The 27,133-nt window shown below is 32.1% G+C and overlaps 3 protein-coding genes across 5 annotated transcripts; all 3 read left to right on the top strand.

The window, feature by feature from the left end:
* The first annotated feature begins 1,936 nt into the window (after window positions 1-1,936).
* On the top strand, window positions 1,937-7,748 carry LOC107902261 (disease resistance protein At4g27190). The gene is made up of 2 exons (XM_041092324.1): window positions 1,937-4,570; window positions 7,339-7,748. Exon 1 carries the CDS (start codon window positions 1,940-1,942, stop codon window positions 4,565-4,567), a length of 2,628 nt encoding a protein of 875 aa, XP_040948258.1. The 5' UTR covers window positions 1,937-1,939; the 3' UTR covers window positions 4,568-4,570; window positions 7,339-7,748.
* A 3,905-nt stretch (window positions 7,749-11,653) lies between these two features.
* Window positions 11,654-13,419, top strand: LOC107903620 (probable disease resistance protein At1g52660). 2 transcript variants are annotated; one of them, XM_016829712.2, is made up of 3 exons: window positions 11,654-11,920; window positions 12,018-12,084; window positions 12,466-13,419. In XM_016829712.2, the coding sequence occupies exon 3, from the start codon at window positions 12,476-12,478 to the stop codon at window positions 13,388-13,390; it is 915 nt and encodes a 304-aa protein (XP_016685201.1). In that variant the 5' UTR covers window positions 11,654-11,920; window positions 12,018-12,084; window positions 12,466-12,475; the 3' UTR covers window positions 13,391-13,419. The 2 variants fall into 2 exon arrangements, with proteins under 2 accessions (XP_016685201.1, XP_040948257.1); XM_041092323.1 differs by lacking the exon at window positions 11,654-11,920 and having other exon boundaries at window positions 11,928-12,084.
* Window positions 13,420-19,340: 5,921 nt separating this feature from the next.
* On the top strand, window positions 19,341-23,285 carry LOC107902263 (probable disease resistance protein At1g61300). Of its 2 annotated transcripts, XM_041092321.1 has the most exons (4): window positions 19,341-19,426; window positions 19,524-19,590; window positions 19,957-22,917; window positions 23,007-23,221. In XM_041092321.1, the coding sequence occupies exons 3-4, from the start codon at window positions 19,967-19,969 to the stop codon at window positions 23,008-23,010; spliced, it is 2,955 nt and encodes a 984-aa protein (XP_040948255.1). In that variant the 5' UTR covers window positions 19,341-19,426; window positions 19,524-19,590; window positions 19,957-19,966; the 3' UTR covers window positions 23,011-23,221. The 2 variants fall into 2 exon arrangements, with proteins under 2 accessions (XP_040948255.1, XP_040948256.1); XM_041092322.1 differs by lacking the exon at window positions 19,341-19,426 and having other exon boundaries at window positions 19,438-19,590; window positions 23,007-23,285.
* The last annotated feature ends 3,848 nt before the right edge of the window (window positions 23,286-27,133 follow it).

Genomic DNA, 27,133 nt, shown 5'->3' with positions numbered 1-27,133 from the left:
TGTCAAGAAACAGAAGAGGTAAAAAACAGAAAACAAATAAATCAGCTTAATGTTTGTTTTCTATATTTGTTTTTAAAGAACGAGTATTGGATATTTCGATATACATAATATAGAGAATTTCTATAGGGTTTAAAAATAATTATCCCTCATTTTCTCTCACTTTATTTATTTTTGAAATTTTTATTAATTTTTATTTTATTTTTAATTTTATAATGTTCTAAAATTTTAAAAATAATTTATTTTTTTACCATTTTATATATTATCAAGATTAAATTGAGTAAAAATATAAACCTTAAAAAAGACTAAAATAACAATTATATTAATTAAAAGAATGGTAACAATGGAGTATGTAAGAAATTGTCCAAGAGTTAAATCCAAAATGTAATTTCAACAACACAAGTTATTTACTACAACACCAATAACTATATATATATATATTTATACCTAATACATGCCATTTACTAGTATATTACACATTCTTATACCCTGCTTTCCCATACATTCCCATTATTATGATGATGATGACGATGTTACAATTAAGCACCAAGATGACTGCAAAACTTGTTAGTATTGTCCAAGATGCATGGAAAGGACATTTCCATGGATTTTAGACCTCATATCTATCTTTCAAATTTTGAGAGCAGATTCAAGGTTTTATCAAGTAGAAATGTCGGTATCAAATACCCAAAATGCCAACTAATAATGGCAGACAGCAAAGCAAAAAGCTAAAAGAAAATGTGGGATTTCTTACTAATAATCCCGCCTTTGTGGAACCCACCACAGAAGTGAAGGCCTCATTATTTTGCCTGCTTTTATCTTCACTTTCTTCCCTTTTTTGCTATTCTATCCACAACATTCTTTCTTCTTCACTGTTTTTATCAAGCATCCAGTCAAGGTAATTTTCTTTCATTTGCTTAATCCATGACATGCTTTTCATTGCTTAGTTCATGACTATGCAATGATTGTTTTTTATTATCTCTGCTTCAGTTATAGCAGTTTGCTTTGTAAGATAGTCAAGGGAGTGAACTTCACTGCTTCATTTTCAGTTCTAACCTCTCAACACCTTTCAGCCAGTAGGTCAGGCAATTTCTGCTTCCCATTATTTGATCCTTAAATATGCAATTCAGCTCATTTGAAAATTGGTTTGCTTATTATCAACTCATGACATGATTTCCTTTGCTTTTACATAACAAGAAAGATGAATAATTGTAATAAGATCTGCAGCTATGATTTCCTCTGCTCATTATCAACAGTTTTAGATTTCAAGACTGGATGATCAGCAGACATAATCTACTTTAGATACAAACTAATACCAAAAGAGCTACCCAGAAGCAATATAATGTTGCAATCCCAAAAAGTTGAACATTTTACCTCTTAATATTCTGTTGCACACTTGAATCTAGCATTTTCTATACATTGAGAGGTTAATTCTGGATATACAAATTTCATCAAGTTTCTGTCTGCCACCCATCCATAGCTCCATCTAATAAACGCCATTGCTTGAAACTTACATTCATGCTTACACTGACATATCAAAAAGCCAATATATTCACAGATTTTCATTATCTGCTACTGTTATATATGATTGCGTTGCAGGGACATAGCAATGGAGTATGTAGAGCCTGTTCTTGGCATTGCAAATTGTCTTGGAACTCCTGCTTGTAAATACTTGCAATATCACAGAAAGCTCAATGATTATGTGAGAAACTTCAAGAGGATGAGAGATGAGTTGAATTGCAAAATGGAAGATATAGAGCTGCAATTGAAAGCAGAGCTTCTTCGTCCTCTGGGGAAGATACCGAAGAAGGGAGTTGAAATTTGGTTGAAAGCTGTGAAAGAGATGATTAGGGAAGCACAAGTTGTTGAAAACAAAGTCAGTAACAGAAGATATCTCTGCCGTGCTTGTAACGGGAAGCTGGTTGATGAAAAGACAGGAGAAATGAAGAAATTTCTTGATAACGCTCCTAATGCCTCTGAAGGTCTTGCCACGAATGGTCCAAGTGCTGGGTTGCCACTGCCAACATCAGAACTAGTTGGAGAAGAAGCTGTCAGAAATGAGATTTGGGCATGTTTGATACAGGAGGAGGTGAGCAAGATTGGGGTTTGGGGGATGGGCGGTGTGGGTAAAACCACTATCATGAAGCACATCCACAATGATCTTTTGAAAGAACAAAGATTCGAAAGGGTAATATGGGTTACCATATCAAAGGAGTTCAATGTCATGAAGGTACAAGATGATATTGCAGGTGCTTTGAAGTTGAAGGAAGATTGGCCCAGAGAAGGAGACAAGCTCAGACGAGCAGCAATCTTGTTAGAAATGCTGAAGAACGCAGGAAAGCATGTTCTAATCCTAGATGATGTGTGGGATAAAGTCTCTGTAGTGGAAGTTGGGATCCCCGAGCCTAGTGGCGGCAATGGCTGCAAGTTGGTAGTGACAACCCGTTCGGAGCATGTCTGTAAGTATATGGGTTGTAAGGTGATAAAAGTGAAGCCCCTTTCAGAAGAAGAGGTATTGATACTATTCTTGAATAAAGTTGGACCTAACATAGTTCAAAGTCCAACTATAATGCCAACTCTGAAGCTTGTTGTCAAGGAATGTGCGGGTCTACCTCTTACAATTGTCGTGGTAGCTGGAACCATGAAAGGAGAATATAGCCCTCGTATTTGGAAAAATGCACTCAAAGATTTGAAAGATAGAATAGGGAAAGTGGAAGGAGTGGAAGCTGAGGTAATCGAGCGCTTGAAATTCAGTTTCGATCACTTGAAAGATGAGAAAGTAAAAGATTGCTTCTTGTATTGTGCATTATATCCTGAAGATTATGAAATTCATAAGGTTGAACTAATCGAGTGTTGGATTGCTGAGATATTCATAGACGAGATGGACACAAGACAAGAAATGGAAGATAAAGGCCTTTCTATTTTGAAAAGGTTGGAAGATAACTGCTTGTTGGAAAATATTACCACTCAATTTGGTTTACATGGTATAAAGATGCATGACGCAGTGAGAGACATGGCATTGTCGATCACAAGAATGAATCCTCGATATATGATACAAGCAGGTCTGCAATTAGAAGAGTTACCAGAAAAGGAGCAATGGAGTCCGGATATTGAGAAAGTGTCACTTATGTATAACTCCATATCAGAAATTTCCATAGATGTGCTGCCCACAAAATGTCAACTGCTCACAACCTTGTTATTGCAGCATAACCCCGTAAAGAAGATCCCATATTCTTTCTTCATAAACATGCCTTGTCTTAGTGTTCTCAATTTGTCCTCTGCGAAGATAGAGAGTTTACCAAATTCCATCTCTGAACTAAAGAACCTCACAACATTGTTGCTTTGTGATTGTGAAGAATTAAGAGATCTACCATGTCTTTCGATGCTTCAAGAATTGAAGAAGTTGGATCTTTGTGGGACTAAAATTGAGGAAGTCCCTGAAGGAATGGATATGCTGATAAAGCTAAGATATCTTGATCTTGGAGTGTTCACTCTGAAAGAGATACCCGCTGGACTTTTACCAAAACTCGTTCACCTTCAGCACTTGGGTTTTCATTGGAACAATAAAAGAACAAGTCTAAAAGCAGAGGAGATGGAACCATTGAAGAAGTTGGAGTGCTTAACCGGATGTTTCGAAGACATCAGTGAATTCAATAAGTTCATCTCCTCAATGCAACAAAGTAAGAAAAATCTCATCAAGTACTCTTTACACATGAGCTCATCTTTTATGGATGCTACAAGAGATAAAACAGTAACAATTGGAGGAGTCCAGAATTGGGAAGGTGAGTTAATTATGCACCCAATTGAAATTCAAGAGTTGAATATTTTTCACTGTGACTATTTGAGAAGCTTAGTCGATGATAATTCTTCCTTCAAAAATGCGATTGGCTTGAGGCTTTGTAGGATTTATGATTGTAAAGGGATAGAGTGTGTTGTTTCCCTGTCCTCTTTTGCCTCTTCTTTCGCGTATCCATTTCAGAGCCTCGAGATGTTGAATCTTCTAGCTCTTCCAAAGTTGAGTGCCCTTATTATGAAAGATGCAGGAATTGGTTCAGCAACAACATCAACATTGGCTTCGTCTGCCAGCTTTTCCCATCTCAAGGAATTTAAGATAGTGGACTGCTCAAGTATGAAGACGTTGCTTCCACATTGGTTGCTTCCAAACCTCCAAAACCTGGAAGAAATACATGTGCTTGCTTGTAGCCAGCTAGTAGAAATATTGGGAGCAGAAACATCAGAAGTTGAAGAAAAAGGGAGTGATGCATTAATCAAATTCCATCTTCCCAAATTGAGAGAGTTGTCATTCTGGGAATTACCAAATTTGAAGAGCATATGCAGCAAAAGTGGAGTGATGGTTTGTGATTCTCTCCAACTTATCCAAGTTGCTGGAGACTGTTATAAACTGAAGAGATTTCCTCCATTTGTTCCCCTTGTTGGCAATGGGCAGCCATTTGCATATGCTCCACCTTCTCTTACCATCAGGTCATGGGAAGAATGGTGGGAATGGTTGGAGTGGGATGACCATCCAAACTTTAAAAATGTTCTTCGCTTCAACCCCTTTGCAGGATAAGAGGTATGAACCATTTATGGTTTTGTTTATTGTTTTATTTTGATAAATCTAATTTCTCCATAATAATAAAATTGGAAGTATATTTGTGATGATGTTGAAGAGAAAGATAAAAGGGTTGGTGGGAAAGAAGTAGGGGGGAGGATAAAATTGTAGGGATTAACATAGTTAATAATATTAACATATTTCTAAATATATGTACTTCCCAAAATAACCTTCTAAATATATATATATATATAATTGGACTTATTCATATGTAAACGTAATCATAAAGATTAAAACAATAATGTACTTTCATAAAAGTATGATATTAGAAATTAAAAGTGGAAATTAAATAAGATAAATTCCTTTTCTTTAAGTAATATAAAAATTGTAGGGATTAACATACTTAATAATATTAACATATTTCTAAAATTAAATAATATTTTAAATTATGAGGACTAAATGAGAAAATTAAAAAGGTGAAATCCCTTTTAAAATAAATTAAAAACATTAAGGGGATTATGTTGCAAATAACCCCTCCACGTTTCCCATATATGAAACACATTTTCCTATTTCTTTTATTTGTGATGGATAAGTTGGAAAATAAAAAAAAAAAAAAACTTAGTTTCCTTCTTTTTTTTCTTGCTTCATTTTGTTGTCCGACTTTTATTTCGAAGCTAAAGGTTTAAATTTTTTCAGTTTTAAATACTGAAAATATCATAGGTTCTCAATAATTCTGTAGTTTGTAACGCCAGAAAGTTTACATTTTTAAAAAGAAAAAGTTAAAACAGGATGTTCTTGTTGTCGAGAGAGGCATAGATACAGAGGTTTTGGATTAAAAAAAACTTCAACTTTTTTATTTTACATTGGCGTAATGCCCCAAACTTTATGAATTCTAGTTGTTAAGTATCTAAGTAATTTGATTTGGTGTGGTGGTTAAGTGCTTTGAATATTTGCTTAAGGTCTTGGGTTTAATTTTATTTTTAAATATTTCCTATTTATTTTGGTATTATGTTCAACTTGAGCCTTAGGGCTTATCTCTTATTTTCAATGATGAGTCTACTGATCAGTGGTAAGACTTTAGCTTATCACCAATTTAAATTCTATAAAATCTGGTAAGTGGGACTTAGATTAACTTAAATCTTTTTATTTATTTATTTTAATTTTTTTATGCTATTTTTAAAACCTTAAAAAATTGGGGCATGGGAAAGCTTTTAAAAAACTAATGTATCATCCCTATCAAATCATACATCATTAACACATACTGGGGCATGGGAAAGCTTTTAAAAAATTGAACTCAAATAGTGCTCTACATGGTTCATCAAGGCATGGCAAGTAAGTGATAGTTGATTGCCTGTATTTCTCTCATAATTTCTTTGTCACTCTGTGCCCGTGACACTGCAAAATCTCCTACATTTCAAATTAACTGATGTCAAGTAAAACATTAAAGCAGAAGAGGATCAACTATTACCCTCACTATTTGTTTCAATGCTAAAATTCCACCTCTCCTCTCCAACACCTCATTGGTAGCCTTACTCATCATAACCAACACAACCCTTTCTTTTTCCAGTACATTTCCAGAATGTACACTTTTATTATAAGAAAATATCCAAAAACATTTTACCAGAAAGCTGGGCTGTCGGGTTGGAGATGGAGGATTTTACACCTTCATCTTGGGGAAGCCCATATTTCTTCACTTTGGCAAAACTCTCTTCTAGGTCGAATCTACAAAATGTTTCTTTGCTCATTTTGTGAAAGAGGTAATTGTGAGATGATTGATAATTTTGTTTCTACATTATTAGTAAAAACTGTAATATATATCCTTAACTTGAGTTCTCATATTCTAATAATTCTTTGCTCAATATTTACTTGATTGTATACATTAGATTACCCGAAGCATTAGTTTTAGAACACTTACAGTAATACTTACAGTAATAGTTTTAGTCTTTCAACTTCATCAACTAATCTTTCAAAGATATGTGTATCAATTGCGGTCGTAAACCAACTAAAAATTTGATTAAGGTAAATGTACTTATCGATTAATAGTATAATTACGAGTAGCAAAGATATTGTTCCTACGAGGGCTAAAAGTATTAGTAATTATTGCCTTTCTATTATTTAACCAACAAATTGGAGTGATTGATTAAAACTAAAATTAACTAAATTAATTAACATTTTGTAAATATTGAGGGCCAACTTTATTGAACTTTTTAGAATTAGAACTAAAATGACAAATTTTGTGAACACTGAGGCTAGATTTATTGAATTTTTTTATATTTAAGATCAAATTAATAGAATGTGTAACTATTAGAGGACTAATTTAGTTACCAGACCAATAAAAAAAAGCCCATTCAGCTTGGAGTGATTAAAATATTTAATTTCGAAAGGTTTAATGACTAAATCGAAAAAAATTAATAGTTGGATGACCAAAATAAAATGAAAGAACAGATAAATATTTTTATAGTTTAATTATAAAAAATAATTGTCAACATGCGCATGATGTGAAATGTTAGAATGTTTTGAGTTTTATTCGTAGTTGTTTTTGTTGTGTGTGCTATAAATATGTATGGCTCAAGTATGATTGTTTGTATGGAAAAATTGTTTTATTGAAGTTATGCCTTTTTCTGGCTTCCCCAACGATGAATATTACTACAATTTAAATTAATTGGTTATCATCAACCATTCAGTAACTATCAAGTAAGACATACGCAGTAACGTTATTAATGCAACTCTTTTTGGCTATTGTACCATTCTTTCTTCTTCACTGTTTTTAATTTCTTTTGATCTCCAAGGCCTATCGCTAATTTTCAAGCATCCAGTCAAGGAACTCAACTTCACTGCTTCATTTTCAGTTCTAATCTCTCAACACTTTTCAGCCACTAGTTCAGGTAATAAGGCAATGATTTCCTCTACTGATTATCAATAGTTTTAGATTTTAAGACAGGATAGGATGTTAAGCAGACATAATCTATACATTTTAGCTCTTAATATGCTGTAATGAACTCTTGCACACTTGAATCTAGCATTTTATATACATTGTGAGGTTAACTATGGTGAACAGCTTTGTGATTGTACGTACCTAACGTGCATTCGAAAGGAAAAGGAAAAGCGAGAGTTGTTGACGAGTGACGCAAGCCTACAATTTGTACTTTTATGATTCGGGATCGTATTATTTGTGTTATGATACATCTATCAAGTTAATGTTACCTTACATCTCTTAAATCCTGAACTGCACAAAGCAAACATGGGACAAATTAATGTAACTTGTGGTCCTTTTTACTTTTTCCACTTCTATCCACTTCATCGTAAAAGTAACACAAACTTTGTTGATCCATGGGGAGAAATAGTCTCAGTGGAGGAATCATTTGTGGGAGATTATAATTAGAGTAAAATGATTATATGAGACTTTTTAACTAATTGATTAATTCATATTAATTAAGGAGGTTTTCATACTTAATTGCAAAGGTAATAATTTCCTAATTAGAGTTTTAGAATGTAAATATATTTTGGTATCGGTTCACTATTTTTTGTTTATAAAATAATTTTAACAAGTCTATATCTCTAGTGCCATTGAACGTTCAATCAAAAGGCTCTCCTGATTGGAGAAAAAAGCTAAAAAATATAGAGGAATAGGTTCATGTCAAAGAGCGAGAGAATGAATGAGAAAGACGGGACATATTCAACAAACTTGCTTTGAGGATTTTAAGTCTCTAATATAAAAATGAAGAAAGGAACAACATATATTGAGTATCCATATGGAGATAACAGTCAAGAAATAATGGCAGATAATACAATCAGTAGAGATCAAGAAGAATTTAATACACCAATATTAACATTTGATAATTCATGAGTTTCTTTAATTAATTTGAGCAAGATGATTATCAAACCTTGAAAAATGAAAATAGATATAATAGTAGTTAAATTAATGTCAATAAAATTCATTGGGACATTGATGGAGTTGTTCCCCTTTCCCACATTCAAGTCTTTAAATCTCCCCTTTGCATATGTTCCAACCCAAAGTGACTTGTGATCATAAGTATCTTGATAAAATATTGTATTCCTTAGCAAATTTAGAAAAAAACAAAACCAATGTCGTAAACATGCTAGTGTTAATACTAAATTGCAAATAATTATCCAAAATAAAATGTCTTAGATTAAAAATTATTTAAAATTAAGTGATTAAAAGTTGAATTGATTCCCCTAAACCACAACTAAAAATTATTCTAATATCTCACATGAGTTAGTCGATAGGTAATACAAAACTAAAAATTATTTTTCAAATATATATTTTAAATTTTTAGAGTTAGGACTAAATGGATGGATTTTGTGTTGGAACGTTTTCAAATATTTATAGTATTCCAATAACTATAAATGAATGGGTGTAATTAATCAAAAGATAAATCTTTTGGTCATTGGTTAAAAGTTATATCATATGATTTTTGAAAAAGAATTATGACTATTCAAACAATATTACTTGAATAGTTATAAAATTAAATGAATAGTTATTATTATTTATTTATTCATAAAGATACCTATTGAAAGATGTCTCTATGAAGAGACATGAAAATTCCTATAAATAGGAATGGGATTTCATTTGGAAATCACACCAACAAATGCTAAAAGTTCTTTCTATCCTTCCTCATTTTCTAATATTATTAGATTGTTCTATAAAGAGTTACTGCAGGAATTGTTTGTAGAAATTGAGTTTCTTGTTATACATTTATCAAGTGTTTAGTGGACTATTCACGTTAGTGCAAAACGCAAATAGTCATTGACTTCATTGTATCCTTGAGGTTAATTTGCTTGAAACTCTTTTGCACACCAAAGATAGGTGGGGGCAAATATAACCTTAAAGATAGTGGCTTGATACACGCCTTGGAGCCTTGTCCTATTTCTTCATTTTCTATTCGAGTTCCGTTCGTGTGTTTGAGATTTTCCTCACCGGAGATTTGTACTAACATTTTATAAATATTGAGGGCCAATTTTATTGAAAATTTTAGAATTAGAACTAAAATGACAAATTTTGTGAACATTGAGGCTAGATTTATTGAATTTTTTATATTTAAGATTAAATTAATAGAACGTGTAACTATTAGAGGACTAATTTAGTTACTAGACCAATAAAAGAAAGCCCAATCAGCTTGGAGTAATTAAAATATTTAATTTCGAAAAGTTCAATGACTAAATTGAAAAAAATTAATAGTTGGATGAACAACATAAAATGAAAAGCATAGATAAGCATTTTTATAGTTTAATTATAAAAAATAATTGTCAACATGCGCATGATGTGAAATGTTAGAATGTTTTGAGTTTTAATTCGTAGTTGTTTTTGTTGTGTGTGCTATAAATATGATTGTTTGTTTAGAAAATTTGTTTTATTGAAGTTATGCCTTTTTCTGGCTTCCTCAACGATGAATATTACTACAATTTAAATTAATTGGTTATCATCAACCATTCTGTAACTATCAAGTAAGACATACGCAGTAACGTTATTGCAACTCTTGATCACATGGGGTGCAACACCCCCTCCCAGGCATGTGTATGTTTATTATAAAAATAAAAATAAAAAGAAATTGAACTAGCAATTGAAGGGAATCTCACGAGAGGTGCAACACCCCCTCCCAGGCATGTCTATGTTTATTACAAAAATAAAAAATTGAAATTGAAATAGCAACAGGAGGGTATCCCATAGTTTCCCATTAATTCTTATTGTTATTTAATGCCAACTATAATGGCAGACAGCAAAGAAAAAAAAACTAAAAGAACAGATGGGATTTCTTAATCAGAATTCTGCCTTTGTGGAACCTATTACACTTTTGCTTATTTCTATTTTCACTTTCTTCTTCTTCTTTTTGGCTATTGTACCCACAACATTCTTTCTTCTTCACTGTTTTTAATTTCTTTTGATCTCCAAGGCCTATCAAGGAAGTCAACTTCACTGCTTCATTTTCAGTTCTAATCTCTCAACACTTTTCAGCCACTAATTCAGGTAATACGGCAATGATTTCCTCTACTGATTATCAACAGTTTTAGATTTTAAGGCAGGATAGGATGTTAAGCAGACATAATCTATCATAGATAGAAATCTCAAACACTTGAAACATTTTAGCTCTTAATATTGTGTAATGAACTCTTGCACACTTGAATCTAGCATTTTATATACATTGAGAGGTTAACTCTGGTGAACAGTTTTGTGATTGTACGTAGCTAATGTCGGCACTGAGCCTTCAAAAGGAAAAGGAAAAGTGAGAGTTGTTGACGAGTGACGCAAGCCTACAATTTGTACTTGTATGATTCGAGATCGTATTATTTGTTTGCATATACATTGTTTATTGAATGAGGAAATGTCAAGGTGAGTATATAACGAAAATGTGAATTGTTGTGTTAGGCTTGATATGAAATATTGAGATAGAAGACTAAAATTAATAAAATGGAAAATGACATGAATTACTTTGAAATGTGATATGTGATATGGAAAATTGAGTAGAAATATGTTATATGGTCACTAGTGTTTTTCAAATTGTTTGTTTTTTGTCACCTAAGTGGCACTTGTTTTAGTTGGTACAATAATAGTTTTAGTCCTCAAATTTTATATTTTCTGTCAATTTGACCTTGATTTTGTATAAAATTATAAAAAAAACTAAAAAATATTTATAAAATAGGAAAATGTATATAAAAACTCTAAAAAAATAAAATCTTGAATATGTTGTTGAATAACTGAATTGTAATGAGAAATAAATAAAATTATCATTTAATAGAATCTAATAACAAATTAAAAACAGAACAAATCAATGTTTCTTAAAACCAAATTAGTAATATTTTAAAGTTGAATTACATGCCCTAGAAGAGTATCTAAAACTTATATTAATATAAATAATACAAAGGCTTATGAAATTGACCTTGATTCCATTTTTTGTAATCAAAAGATTACAAAATATACCACAAAAAATTTATTTTTCAAACTCAATTCAAATTTTCATTACATTTAAATTATTTTTCAAAATCAAAATTATAAAAATAAATTATATTTGAAATTTTATAGTTTCTTATAATGTAAAAGCTACGTCAAGAAATAGAAGAAGTAAAAACAGAGACATATCATTTTCCTTAATATTATTTATATATATATTCTTACTAAATGTCCATATGTAAGAAATTGTCTACAGTTAGGATCCAAAATTTAATACTGACAACTTCACAATGCAAATCATTTACTAATACAACTCATTTACTTGTATATTTAATTTCAAGTTGTAACATATAATTATACATTCTTATACCTTGCTGTCCCAACTCTTATTTTTATTAACTATTATTTATTGCCAACTTCAATGATTTTGTTTTGATCTCCAAGGTCTATCACCAAATTTCCAGGTAATTTTCTTTCATTTGCTTTATCCATCACATGCTTTTCTTTGCTTGATTCATGACTTTACGATGATTGTTTCTGATTGTCTGCTACTCATAGCAGCTAGCTTTGTAAGACACTGCTTCATTTTCAGTTCTATTCTCTCAACACTTTTCAGCCACTAAGTCAGGTAATAAAATCTGAAGCTATGATTTCCTCTACTCATTATCAACAGTTTTAGATTTTAAGACAAGTTGATCAGCAGACATAATCTACTCTAGATTGAAATTAATACAGAAAGAACATTTTAACTCTTAATGCTCTGTAATGAACTGTTGCACACTTGAATCTAGCATTTTATATACATCGAGAGCTTAATTCTGGTGACCAGAATTTCATCATGTTTCTGTCTGCCACCCATCCATAGCTCCATCTAATAAACGCCGTTGCTTGAAACTTGCATTCATGTTTTCCTTTTCATGCTTACACTGACATATCAATACTTCATAAAATATCCAATTCATTCACAGATTTTCATTCTCTGCTACTGTTTTATATGATTGCATTGCAGGGACATACCAATGGAGCACGTAAAGCCTGTTGTTGGCATTGCAAATTGTCTCGGCACTCCTGTTTGTAAATATTTGCAATATCACAGAAAGCTGAACGATTATGTGAGAAACTTCAAGAGGATGAGAGATGAATTGAATTGCAAAATGGAAGAAATAGAGCTGCAATTGAAAGCAGAGCTTCTTCGTCCTCTGGGGAAGATACCAAAGAAGGGAGTTGAAAATTGGTTGAAAGCTGTGAAACAGATGATTAGGGAAGCACATGTTGTTGAAAACAAAGTCAGTAATGGGAGATATCTCTGTCGTGCTTGCAACGGGAAGCTGGTTGATGAAAAGACTCGAGAAATGAAGGAATTTCTTGATAAAGCCCCTAATGCCTCTGAAGGTCTTGCCATGGATGGTCCAAGTGCTGGGTTGCCACTGCCAACATCAGAACTAGTTGGAGAGGAAGCTGTCAGAAATGAGATTTGGGCATGTTTGATGCAGGAGGAGGTGAGCAAGATTGGGGTTTGGGGGATGGGCGGTGTGGGTAAAACCACTATCATGAAGCACATCCACAATGATCTTTTGAAACAACAAAGATTCGAAAGGGTCATTTGGGTTACCATATCAAAGGAGTTCAATGTAATGAAGGTACAAGATAATATTGCAAGTGCGTTGGAGTCGAAGGAATATTTAGACAAAGAAGAGGACAAGCTCGTACGAGCTGCAATCTTGTCAGAAATGCTGAAGAACGCAGGAAAGCATGTTCTAATCCTAGATGATGTGTGGGATGAAGTCTCTCTAGAGGAAGTTGGGATCCCTGAGCCGAGTGGCAGCAATGGCTGCAAGTTGGTGTTGACAACCCGTTCGGAGCATGTGTGTAAGTATATGGGTTGTAAGGTGATAAAAGTGAAGCTCCTTTCAGAAGAAGAGGCATTTATTTAAGTTTTTAAATATATATGGTTTTAAATCTACATAAAAGATTTTAATTTGACATGTTTAATTTTTTAAGTTAACTTGAACAATTTCACTCTATTTGAATTTCATTTCATTCGATTTGATTTGAAAAAATTCCAAATCGAGTTAGTATGATAAAATAAAACCTGTAAACTCGATTAACTCAAAATGTTTTCACTGGATTCGATCAAACGCTCACCCTTGATTTAGTTATTGTTCGAGCTATACGAAAATTCCGATGGAGGTAAAGCATGTCTAAATGGTGTTTATAATTGGAAATTTAATAATTGCATACTATATGGGTAGAGGAGTTTTTCAATTGCTAGTATCAGCCATTGGAAAAGGAGTAGGGAGGGTAGCCGGTTTTAATGGCCATATTACTCTTTGTGGCGTGTTGAAAGTAATGATGAGGTGTGGGTATTGAATACAGAGGGCAATTGGACCAAATTATTGAAAATTGAGCTTGTTTTAGGATTAGAGAGTACGTTTGGGTTTTGGATAAATGGTAAGGTGTTAGTAGAGTCAATTATTGCTTTGTTTTCATACGGGGAGAGTGTTGTTAGAATTTCTTTGTTTATAAAGCAATGTGGCTACACCTTATTTTGTTGTATTGGTTTATACAAACATTCCTATTTTCTCAAATTATTGTTTGGAATGCTGTATTCATTATTAGTAATCATTGATGTTCATCTTTGAATTATAATATTTGACGTCCAACTGTTATAGTAATGGTGAAAGAGGTAATTGTGAGATGATTGATCATTTTATTAGTAAAAACTGTAATATATATCCTGAACTTGAGTTGCCATATTCTAATATTTATTTGCTCAACATTTAGTTGATTGTATACATTAGATTTGCACCCTAAGCAATAGTTTTACAACATTTAAATTTGCATAAAATAACAAGTTTTTTATTTGACGTTAAGACTGACACTGTTTTAGAACACTTATAGTAACAGTTTTAGTCTTTCAACTTCATCAATTAATCTTTTAAAGTTATGTGTAGCGATTGCAGTCGTAAACCAATTAAAATTTTAATTACGGTAAGTGCATTTATTAATTAATGGTATAGTTACGGTGAGCAAAGATATCATTCCCACAAAGACTAAAAGTACTAGTAATTACTGTCTTTCTATTATTTAACCGGCAAATTGGAGTGATTGATTAAAGCTAAAATTAACTAAATTAATTAACTAAAGAACACTACAAAGAACATATCAGAACAATAAACTATTAACAACCAATAAGCGAGACAATATTTAGGAAAGAATCCACCTAAACTTCATCTGTCATTATCAATCTAAATCACACAATTTCTTCACTTTATATCTTAATACGGAGAAATCCCTAAATTATTTTAATATCTCTCTTCAAGACTAAGAGCAACTGATTCTAGATTGATTAATTGGAATTTCTTTCTAATTAAAACCCCTATTATCGCATTAACTTGATCTATAGATCCTTCTGTTAAATTTGACTCTAATCCGGTAGATTTATGTCATATTATTTCTAGGATTGCATGCAACTCCACTCAATTATGCTAGATCTACTCTTAAACAATGTCTATTCCTCCTCTGATTTAAGCACATAAAACATGGATCAATAGTTTAGAAATATTAAAACATGAATTAAGCACACATAATTGAGAACAAGATTTAAGTATATATTGCATAAAAATAGAAATCAAATAATAGAATTCATCCTAAGGTTCATCTCCCTAGGTATTTGGAAAAAAATTAGTCCATATAGTAAATAAAAACATCTCAAAGATAGTATAACTATAAGAAATAAAGAAACTCATAATAATCTTCAAAGAAATCAAAAGGAGAACTTCAATTTTGATGGAAATATGCTTCAAAGTCGGCTTCAATGGTATTTTTCGAGTTGTTTTCTTCAATATTATATGACGACTCACTCCCCTCTTCTTATCTTTTTCATATATGTCTTAGAATGATCGAAAAACTTAAAAATTACGATTTTCTACGTGTTTAGAGTGCAATTTGTGCTTTCCACACGGTTTGGCACATTGTTGTGTGGCAACTCGTATGACTCACTCGGCCGTGTGGAATGACCCAGCTCGTGTGGCTCCTGAAACTTGTTCTAATTTTCTGATTTTCGCTCTTTTTTCTCCCAAATGCTCTCCTAAGTATAGAAACATGAATTTAAAGGATTGGAAGCATAAAATTCACCATTAACATCGAATAATCACCCAAAAACGCATTAAGAATGAGATTAAAACATGTTACTTTTAGAACCTATCATGTATATATATCTACATGTCTTCTTAGATCATTTGCTATTAAAATATATATATTAGAACAAATCTCCGGTGAGGAAAATTTTGAACACAAATGAAACTCGCACAGAAAATGAAGAAATATGACAAGGCTTCAAGACGTGTATCAAACCACTATCTTTAAAGTTATATCCGCTCTCACCTATATTCGGTGTTGAAAGGAATTTCAAGCAAATTAACCTTGAGAATATAATGAAGCCGATGACTATTTACATTTTGCACTAACGTGAATAGTTCACTAAGCACTGAGCAATATGTAACAAGAAACTTAATTTTTACAAAGAATTTTTGCAGTAGCTCTTTATAAAACAATCTAATAATACTAGAAAATGAGGGAGGATAGGAAGAATTTTAGAACTTGTTGGTGTGATTTCCAAATGAAATACAATTCCTATTTATAAGAATTTTTATGTCTTTCAATAGGTGTATTTTCTGAATAATAACGTCTTTAAAAATACATATAATTATTCATCTAATATTATAACTATTCAAACAATATAATTCTTTTTCAAAAATTAAGTGATATAATTATTGACCAATGACCAAAAGATTTAACTTTTGATTAATTACATGCATTCATTTATAGTTATTGGAACACTACAAATAGTTTTTGGAGTGATTAAAAGTTTAATTGATACCCCTAAACCACAACTAAAAAGGATGGAACCTTTTGCCAGATTGCTATTAGGTGTTGGCATCCACCATTAATAATTCAATATTGCAGCAAAGACCATAACAATTGACTCCCAATTTTGCTTCTTTTTGTCTTGTTTTTGGTAATTTTCTTTCTTGAGACTCGATTGATGGTTGACACCAACTCAGTAAAAGGCTTTAACACAGTATAGATAAAAAAAGTTTTAAACTAAAATTTTTAAAAGAATTCTAGAAAAATAAAATCTTGAATATGTTGTTTCATAACTAAATTGTATGAGAAATAAAGAAAATCATCATTCAATAACATCCAATAACAAATTAAAATCAAAAGAAAAAAAAAGTTAGATTATTATATATATGTTTCCTGAATATTTCTCGAAACCAAATTAATAGTATTATCAAGTTGAGTTTCATGCCCTTGAAGAACATCTAGAACTGATATTACAAATACTTATGAAATTGACCTTGATGCCATATTTTTAGTCAAAAGAATACAAAATATACCATAATTTTTCTTTTCCAAACTCAATTCAAAATTCCATTACATTTTAATTTTTTTTCAAAACCCAAATTGTAAAAAGAAATTATATTCAGAATTTTATCTTTTCTTATAATGTAAAAGCTATGTCAAGTAACTGAAGACGTAAAAAACAAATATTTTTGCTTAATATTTTTTCTATGTTTGTTTTTAAAGAATGATTATTGAATATAGATAATATAGAGAAATTTTGTAGGGTTTAAAAATGATTATCCCTAATTTTCTCACTTTTTTTTATTTTTTTAATTTTATAATGTTCTAAAATTTTAAACATAATTTTAACTTTTTACCATTTTATATATTATAAAATCAAATTGACTGAAAGTATACAAATTAAGGACTAAAATTATTATTAAATCAATTAAAAAGTTCCATGAGTGACAAAAAGAAATAATTTCAAAAATATTAGTGGTGAAATTGGACTGAAACAAAAATTAGCAATAGTTTAGTGACTAATATTTTTTTGGTACAATGATAATTCCAATTTTGACTATTCCTAAAAAGGGTGAACAACATTCTGCCTTTGTGGAACCTACCACGGAATTTTTCCTGTTTCTATCTTAATTTTCTTCTTCTTTTTGGCTATTGTGCCCACAACATTCTTTCTTCTTCACTGTTTTTAATTTCTTTTGATGTCCAAGGTCTATCACCAAATTTCAAGCATCCTCTCAAGGTAATTTTCTTTCATTTGCTTAATCCATCACAAGCTTTTCTTTGCTTAATTCATGACTTCGCAATGATTGTTGCTGATTATCTGCTACTCTTAGCAGCTAGCTTTGTATTGAGAACCTTGTTATGGATAATGTGTATTGATAATGAATTGGATTGTGATTAAGGTTGTGATTGTGAAATGATATATGTATTGAATTATAAAATGAAATTGAACATTGGTACCTTATTAACTAGTCTGCTAGTTGAGTCAGATAGTTAACATGTCATACGATTAGATTGTCTGAGTTTGTGCACTTATGCGCCAGGATGCACCTCATGTGCCAGGATGCATTTTATGTTCCAGTATGCACTTTGTGCATCAAGATGCACCTCTTGTGCCAGTATATGTTTTGTCCGCTAGGAATGTGCTTCCTGTGCCAACTTTCGTTACTTCAGTTTATTTGATTATACACATCGGTGCTAGTTTGGTGTATTGCTTGGATGATCTGTATATTCGTTTGAGTCCTATTAATAGGGATTATAAATGGTAAACTTGGTAAATGATATCAACATGCAATGGTATGCTGATATGGAACCACTTGTGTACTGATGTAAATCAAAATGAAGAATTATGTAAATGGTTATGTGTAACAGTTGAATATGAGCCTTGGGAGCTGAAGCAAATGTGAATGACTCAATAGACTTCAGAAAAGTTTTATATGTATGGTGTCCTTGGTTCAAATTTCGTTATGGATAATTTTTTATTGATTTATAAAGATATGAAAAGTAGAAAACACCATAATCATATATCTTACTTTACAAATAAAATTATTTTTTTGTAATTTTCTTATTGAGTTGGGACCGATTGATGGGTTAAACCAACTCAGTAAAAGACTTAATACATAGTATAGATGAAAAGGTTTTAAACTAATTTTTTAAAAGAATTTAGGGTAAACTAAACCATTAGTGGTTCAAGTACGGGCAAGTTTTAGTTTCAGTCACTTAACTAAAAAAGAGTTACAATTTAGTCACTAGTGTTTTTCAAATTGTTTGTTTTTTGTCACCTGACTATTAAGTGGCACTTGTTTTTAGTTGGTATAATAATAGTTTTAGTCCTCAAATTTTATATTTTCTGTCAATTCGACCTTGATTTTGTATAAAATTATAAAAAAACTAAAAAGTATTTATAAAATAGGAAAATGTATATAAAAACTCTAAAAAATAAAATCTTGAATATGTTGTTGAATAACTGAATTGTATTGAGAAATAAATAAAATTAACATTTAATAGAATCTAATAACAAATCAATGTTTCTTAAAACCAAATTAGTAATATTTTCAAGTTGAATTACATGCCCTAGAAGAGTATCTAAAACTGATATTAATATAAATAATACAAAGGCTTATGAAATTGACCTTGATTCCATTTTTTTAAATCAAAAGATTACAAAATATACCACAAAAAATTTATTTTTCAAACTCAATTCAAAATTTCATTACATTTAAATTATTTTTCAAAATCAAAATTATAAAAATAAATTATATTCGAAATTTTATAGTTTCTTATAATGTAAAAGCTACGTCAAGAAATAGAAGAAGTAAAAACAGAGACATATCATTTTCCTTAATATTTTTTTATATATATTCTTTTATTGAATATTTTAATATAAATAATATAGATTTATTCACTGTCCATATGTAAGAAATTGTCTGCAGTTAGGATCCAAAATTGAATACTGACAACTCATTTACTTGTATATTTAATTTCAAGTTGTAACATATAATTATACCCTGCTGTCCCAACTCTTATTTTTATTAACTATTATTTATTGCCAACTTCAATGATTTTGTTTTGATCTCCAAGGTCTATCACCAAATTTCCAGGTAATTTTCTTTCATTTGCTTAATCCATCACATGCTTTTCTTTGCTTGATTCATGACTTTACGATGATTCTTTCTGATTGTCTGCTACTCTTAGCAGCTAGCTTTGTAAGACACTGCTTCATTTTCAGTTCTATTCTCTCAACACTTTTCAGCCACTAAGTCAGGTAATAAGATCTGAAGCTATGATTTCCTCTACTCATTATCAACAGTTTTAGATTTTAGGACAAGTTGATCAGCAGACATAATCTACTCTAGATTGAAATTAACACAGAACAACATTTTAACTCTTAATACTCTGTAATGAACTGTTGTACACTTGAATCTAGCATTTTATGTACATCGAGAGCTTAATTCTGGTGACCAGAATTTCATCATGTTTCTGTCTGCCACCCATCCATAGCTCCATCTAATGAACGCCGTTGCTTGAAACTTGCATTCATGCTTACACCGACATATCAATACTTCATAAAATATTCAATTCATTCACAGATTTTCATTCTCTGCTACTGGTTTATATGATTGCATTGCAGGGACATAGCAATGGAGCACGTAGAGCCTGTTGTTGGCATTGCAAATTGTCTCGGCACCCCTGTGTGTAAATATTTGCAATATCACAGAAAGCTGAACGATTATGTGAGAAACTTCAAGAGGATGAGAGATGAATTGAATTGCAAAATGGAAGATATAGAGCTGCAATTGAAAGCAGAGCTTCTTCGTCCTCTGGGGAAGATACCAAAGAAGGGAGTTGAAAATTGGTTGAAAGCTGTGAAACAGATGATTAGGGAAGCACAAGTTGTTGAAAACAAAGTCAGTAATGGGAGGTATCTCTGTCGTGCTTGCAACGGGAAGCTGGTTGATGAAAAGACTCGAGAAATGAAGGAATTTCTTGATAATGCTCCTAATGCCTCTGAAGGTCTTGCCATGGATGGTCCAAGTGCTGGGTTGCCACTGCCAACATCAGAACTAGTTGGAGAGGAAGCTGTCAGAAATGAGATTTGGGCATGTTTGATGCAGGAGGAGGTGAGCAAGATTGGGGTTTGGGGGATGGGCGGTGTGGGTAAAACCACTATCATGAAGCATATCCACAATGATCTTTTGAAAGAACAAAGATTCGAAAGAGTAATCTGGGTTACCATATCAAAGGAGTTGAATGTAATGAAGGTACAAGATGATATTGCAAGTGCTTTGAAGTTGAAGGAAGATTTGGCCATAGAAGGAGACAAGCTCAGACGAGCTGCAATCTTGTCAGAAATGCTGAAGAAAGTAGGAAAGCATGTTCTAATCCTAGATGATGTGTGGGATGAAGTCTCTCTAGAAGAAGTTGGGATCCCTGAGCCGAGTGACAGCAATGGCTGCAAGTTGGTGTTGACAACCCGTTCAGAGCATGTCTGTAAGTATATGGTTTGCACGGTGATAAAAGTGAAGCCCCTTTCAGCACAACGGGCATTGACACTATTCTTAAGTAAAGCTGGGCCTAACATAGTGCAAAATCAAACTTTAATGCCAATTTTGAGGCCCGTTGTCGAAGAATGTGCGGGTCTGCCTCTTACAATTGTTGTCGTAGCTAGTACACTGAAAGGAGAAGAAGACCCTCTTATTTGGAAAAACGCACTTAGGGAATTGAAAGAGAGAATAGAAAAAGTGGAAGGAGTGGAAGCTAAAGTGATAGAGCGTTTGAAATTTAGCTTCGATCACTTAAAGGACGAGAAAGAGAAATACTGTTTCGTACATTGCGCATTATTTCCTGAAGATTTTGAAATTCGGAAGGATGTGTTAATTGAGTGCTTGATTGAAGAGGGATTCATAGATGATATGGGTACAAGACAGGAAATGAAAGACAAAGGCCATGTTATTTTGAAGAAGTTAGAAGACAATTGCTTGTTGGAAAATATTACCAATGTACGTGGTCAACCTTGCATAAAGATGCATGATGCACTGAGAGAGATGGCATTGTCGATCACAAGAATGAATCCTCGATATATGATACAAGCAGGTTTGCAATTAGAAGAGTTACCAGAAAAGGAGCAATGGAGTCCGGATATTGAGAAAGTGTCACTTATGTATAACTCCATATCAGAAATTTCCATAGATGTGCTGCCCACAAAATGTCAACTGCTCACAACCTTGTTATTGCAGGCGAACCCTATAAAGAAGATCTCAATTTCTTTCTTCACAAACATGCCTTGTCTTAGTGTTCTCAATTTGTCCTCTACGAAGATCAAAAGTTTACCAAATTCCATCTCTGAACTAAAGAACCTCACAACATTGTTGCTTTGTGGTTGTTCAGAATTAAGAGATCTACCATGTTTTTCGATGCTTCAAGAATTGAAGAAGTTGGATCTAAGTTGGACTAAAATTGAGGAAGTACCTGGAGGCATGGATGTGCTGATAAAGCTAAGATATCTTGATGTTCAAGTGTTCACTCTGAAAGAGATACCCGCTGGACTTTTACCAAAACTCGTTCACCTTCAGCACTTGGCTTTTCATGAGAACAATATAAGAACAAGTCTAAAAGCAGAGGAGATGGAACCATTGAAGAAGTTGGAGTGCTTAACCGGACATTTCGAAGACATCAGTGAATTCAATAAGTTCATCTCCTCAATGCAACAAAGTAAGAAAAATCTCATCAAGTACCAGTTACAGGTGGGCTCATCTTTTATGCTTGCTACAAGAGATAAAACAGTAACAATTGGAGGAGTCCAGAATTGGGAAGGTAAGTTAATTATGCACCCAATTGAAATTCAAGAGTTGAATATTTTAAAGTGCCACTATTTGAGAAGCTTAGTCGATGATAATTCTTCCTTCAAAAATGCTATTTACTTGAGGATTCATGATTGTAAAGGGATAGAGTGTGTTGTTTCCTTGTCCTCTTTTGCCTCTTCTTCCGCTCACCCATTTCAGAGCCTCGAGGTGTTGTATCTTCATGATCTGCCAAAGTTGAGTGCCCTTATTATGATAGATGAAGGAATTTGTTCAGCAACAACATCAACATTGGCTCCGTCTGCGACCTTTTCCCATCTTAAGGAAATTAAGATAGACCGCTGCTCAAGTATGAAGACGTTGCTTCCACATTGGTTGCTTCCAAACCTCCAAAACCTGGAAGAAATATCAGTGGATCATTGTGGTGAGTTAGTAGAAATATTGGGAGTAGAAACATCAGAAGTTGAAGAAAAAGGGAGTGACGCATTAATAAAATTCCATCTTCCCAAATTGAGACTGCTGACATGCTGGGAATTACCAAATTTGAAGAGCATATGCGGCAAAAGTGGAGTGATGGTTTGTGATTCTCTCCAAGTTATAGAAGTTTATGGAGATTGTGATAAACTGAAGAGAATTCCTCCATTTGTTCCCCTCGTTGGCAATGGGCAGCCATTTGCATATGCTCCACCTTCTCTTACCATCAGGTCATGGAAAAAATGGTGGGAATCGTTGGAGTGGGATAACGATCCAAACTTTAAAAATGTTCTTCAACCCCTTTGGAAGCTTTTAAGGTATGAACCATTTATAGTTTAGTTTAGTTTATAAATCTAATTTCTCCATTTTAGTACCATTTCATGTTTTATTTTATATTTGTTTTAAGATGATGTGGCCTCCATTGGTGCCAAAGAAGTAGAAGAGAGTAGCAGGGCGGAAGATGGTGCAAAAGAGAGGATAAAAAAGGTGGGAATAAAAGGAATGATGGAGGATTGAGGAGCTTGAACTAAAGCCCAAACATAAGTCTAGATTTCAAATTGAATTGATGTAACTTGTTAATTGGATTTTAATATTATTTTCATAAAATAACAAATATTATTTTGAGAATATTTTTATTTTTTTACATATTAAAATTTAAATCTAAAACAACACATCCTTTAATACCTCAATTCTATTATTTATATTAATCTATTGGCATAATCTTAATTAGATATGTTTGTATTGATTCTAAACTGAAATTATTTTTCTTAACCTTTATAATTGATTAATATTAAAATATTTGAAATTTTAAATAAATTACTAAAAAATAATTTAAATAAAAGTTAGATTTAAAATGGAATTGAAATTATTACTATAGAATTTATTGGATAAACTACACCGTAGGTAATTCTAAAATAACATTATTTCTATTTTGGTCGCTCTATTTTTTTTTGTCAATTTAGTCACTCTAATTAAAATAATTACTCGAATTAGACATTGGCATGACTTTTTTTTTTTTTTTACTTTTGACTAAAGCTAGGGACTTTTCTATTAGCCCAAAACATTTATTTTTGTTTATTTGCAACACAAGAACCACATATCCTTGTCACCACTTATCCCCTGCTTTCCATCTCTATTGCTCCTCACTGCACCATAAGAACCACGTTTCATTACAATGGTGTACAAAGAGTGTTGGTTGTGTTTTGACTATCGTACAAATTAGTGTAGAAATACAACCGGACAAACTTTCGAGTGGATACTATTGGGAAACTATAGGTGAAGTTGGAGCGAAAAGCACAAGCCGTCATGTAAGGACCTATGGCTATCTTTGGATCTTGCATATCCTTACATGGCGACTGGGGAGATAGATGGATTTTTTCGACAAGGAACTTGGATCCGATATCTAGAGTCCATTTCCACTTATCGTTATTGAATAGCTCAGATTTTTTACCGAGAATCTTCTTGGTTAGAACATAGTCAATAGCTAAACAAGGTGAAAGAGAAGCAACAAGGAAGCTAAAACAATAACAAGCTTGCGAAAGGATTGAGTAGAAACTGACTTCTTCATGGACTCAGTTCGGGATCCAGGGAAGGGAAAAAATCTATCTTTAAGAACAAACGAAAAAAACCAATGGAACCCAAAATTTCTTAGCTAGAAAAGATCAAATAAAGGAGCTTTGAAATAAATTTACCCTTGAGGCTTTGCTACAAGAAAGCATTTTGGACTAATTATAGAGAGGTTCCTAATTTTAGTCAAAAATTAAAAAGAAATGTCATGTCAATAATCAATTAGTGGGTTAACAAAAAATTAAACAGAAGTGACCAATTCAAATTATTATCTAAATTATAGTGACTAAATTAACCAAAAAAATGCAGTGAGTAAAATATTTCAGAATAACTTGTTATGTAGTTTACCATAGAGGTGATCATGGTTGGGTGGCCCGGCCCGGCCCAATGGCCCTCCCAAAATATGGAAGGTTCAGGTAAAAATATAGGTTTGAAATATGTGTTTGGGCAAAAAACGAGACCCGTTTAGAAAATGGGTCGGGCCTCAGGCAAAACTTTTTTGGCCCGGGCCTGGCCTGAATATATAATAAATATATATTTTTATTTTTTTAATTTTAAAGTATTTTTTAAAAAAAATTATTTTTTATTTTTAAAATACAATTTTAGTGTTTATTAAAAAAAATGGGTCGGGCTTAAGAATTTTTTCCCGAGCTGGGCCAGGATAAAATTTTGGGCCCATATTTCAGGCCGGGCCTAGGACGCAAGCCAAAATTTTTTTTCTAAACCTAGCCCGGCCCATGATCACCTCTAGTTTACCGTTATTTATTTACTCATGAATGTGACGTTAAAAGCCAAATGGGCATGGGTCCAACAAATGATTTTGATGATGTGTTGGGTTTTTTATTTTTAATTTTTGGGTAAATCACATCACAAACTATCCTACTATTACCTTCTTCTTTTTTTTCATCCAACTATCAACTTTTTTAATGTGGTCACTATTAATTTTTCTTTTTTGTCATCTAACTATTCTTTTTTAAATTTAATCACCCAACTGATCAGTATTATTTTTTTGGTCTATTTCCATTAAATGGCATTAAATTTCTAATGAAAGGATGATATGGCAATTAAAAAATTAGTATAATAAAAAATTTTACTCTTAACTTTTACATATTATATCAATTATCATAAATTTTTTTTTAAAAAACCTTCAAAATTACAAATGATTTCAATTTGATCATCAAATTTTACCTACCTCTTCCGCTTCCCCACGATCACTACTATGGTTTCCTCCATATCCTCCTCCACCCTTCTCAAAACAAAACAAAAAAAAAAACTTCTCTTTTTTCTTATATGAACCTAATTTATCGTTCAATAGTAGCAGATATGTTCTGTTTGTATGATTTCTGGGTTGACATATTCTTCTCAGCTGAATGCTAATAATAACAATAATATGATGAAACAGTGGAGTAATTTCTGATGTGATGGCCTTCATTTCACTCACTAGTTGCATGTTTATTGTTCATGCACTGATTAAACAAGATTTGAAAAAGGCTAAAAGCATGAGCATGCAACACTGAATTGTCAAATACTCAATACTATAAGATTGAAATGGTGTTATTTTGCAGGAAGAATGAGTGATTTGCAGAATAAAACACAAAACAGGCGAGAAGAAAAGTGGGGTAGCTGCAGCGCAAGGACAAGGCTCTCTCTTGGAACTTTCTTCAATATCTTCAACACCAAAGCAACAACTTGCTTTCGTCCACTGCTTGAAATCCCAATTCCGTTGTTAGAATCTCAAGCTCAAACTTCAGTGCAGGCTGCCCCCAATTCTTTTATAGAAAATGGCCTGAAAAAAGCCTAATAAACCCTGTTATGTATTCAACTAATGGGTTGCAACCCTCCTTTCCAGCCACTCCCACCACTGATAAATTGAAATTATTTGTAAATTTTGAAAGCTAATTTTTTAAAATTATGATTAAATTGATATAATATGTAAAAATTGAGAAATAAATTTATTATTATATTAATTTTTTAACTAACATATCATCCTCCCATTAGAGAGGTTTAAGGCACTTAACCGAAATAGATAAAAAAATATCACGATTAATTGAATGATCAAATTAAAAAAAAATTAATAATTGAATGATTGAAAGGAAAAGAGATAATAACTAGATGTAATTTACCCATAATTTTAAAAAGCGTATAAAAAATACAGAGGAATGGGCTGGTACTTTGAATGGTCCAATGAGAGTAGCAATTGGTGGCTCCGATGCTAATTTAACATGGAATTTTGCACTAAAGCTGATCCCACGGTCATCTCAAAATAATGTTGATCATATTTTAATTTGTCACACTTGGAATAACAAGGCTGCACATTCATAAGATAAATTTTTAAGAATATGAAATGTTATCATTAAGTAACTAAATTTAAGTAAATCAAAATATTTAATATAAAAATTATAAAATTATAATGTCACCAAATTTGTCAGAAGTGTATTACATTTATGGGATATTTTTAATCTTTTTGAGATAAAATTGTTTTTTCAATATGATCCCATTTTTCTCATGGTAATTTTTTTATCTTTATTCTTGAAAAGTCAATTACTATCAACTAGTAATTAAACCGTTTATCACAAAGACAAGTGATCCATGACCGTATTTACTTTTCATTTATCATGTAATGCTGATGAGAGAATATCATTTACCTTTTAGTTGAGCTATGAATTCCATTGCTGAGGAATGATGCTACATACTATAAAAGTCATATACCTAATGTACCAACTTTCAGTTCCTTATCTATTTAAACTCAAATTTTCATTTATATCAAAGTATACGAATCACACATACATAGTCCATCATCTACTCAAGATTAAGGTATGTCACAATGAACGTCACAAATGAATAAATCTACAAGTGAGTTACATCTATATCTCTATTTTCTAAAACTCAATCTCTCCAATACCGAAGATAAAGTATTTCCTTAATTGGATTGGATAGATAACATGTTATCCTTTCAATCAGTTTGCT

This window comes from Gossypium hirsutum, chromosome D05 (assembly GCF_007990345.1).
Source record: "Gossypium hirsutum isolate 1008001.06 chromosome D05, Gossypium_hirsutum_v2.1, whole genome shotgun sequence".
Taxonomy (NCBI): domain Eukaryota; kingdom Viridiplantae; phylum Streptophyta; class Magnoliopsida; order Malvales; family Malvaceae; genus Gossypium; species Gossypium hirsutum.
The sequence above is the reverse complement of the archived record's forward strand: the minus strand, read 5'-3'. Positions and strand labels throughout refer to the sequence as shown.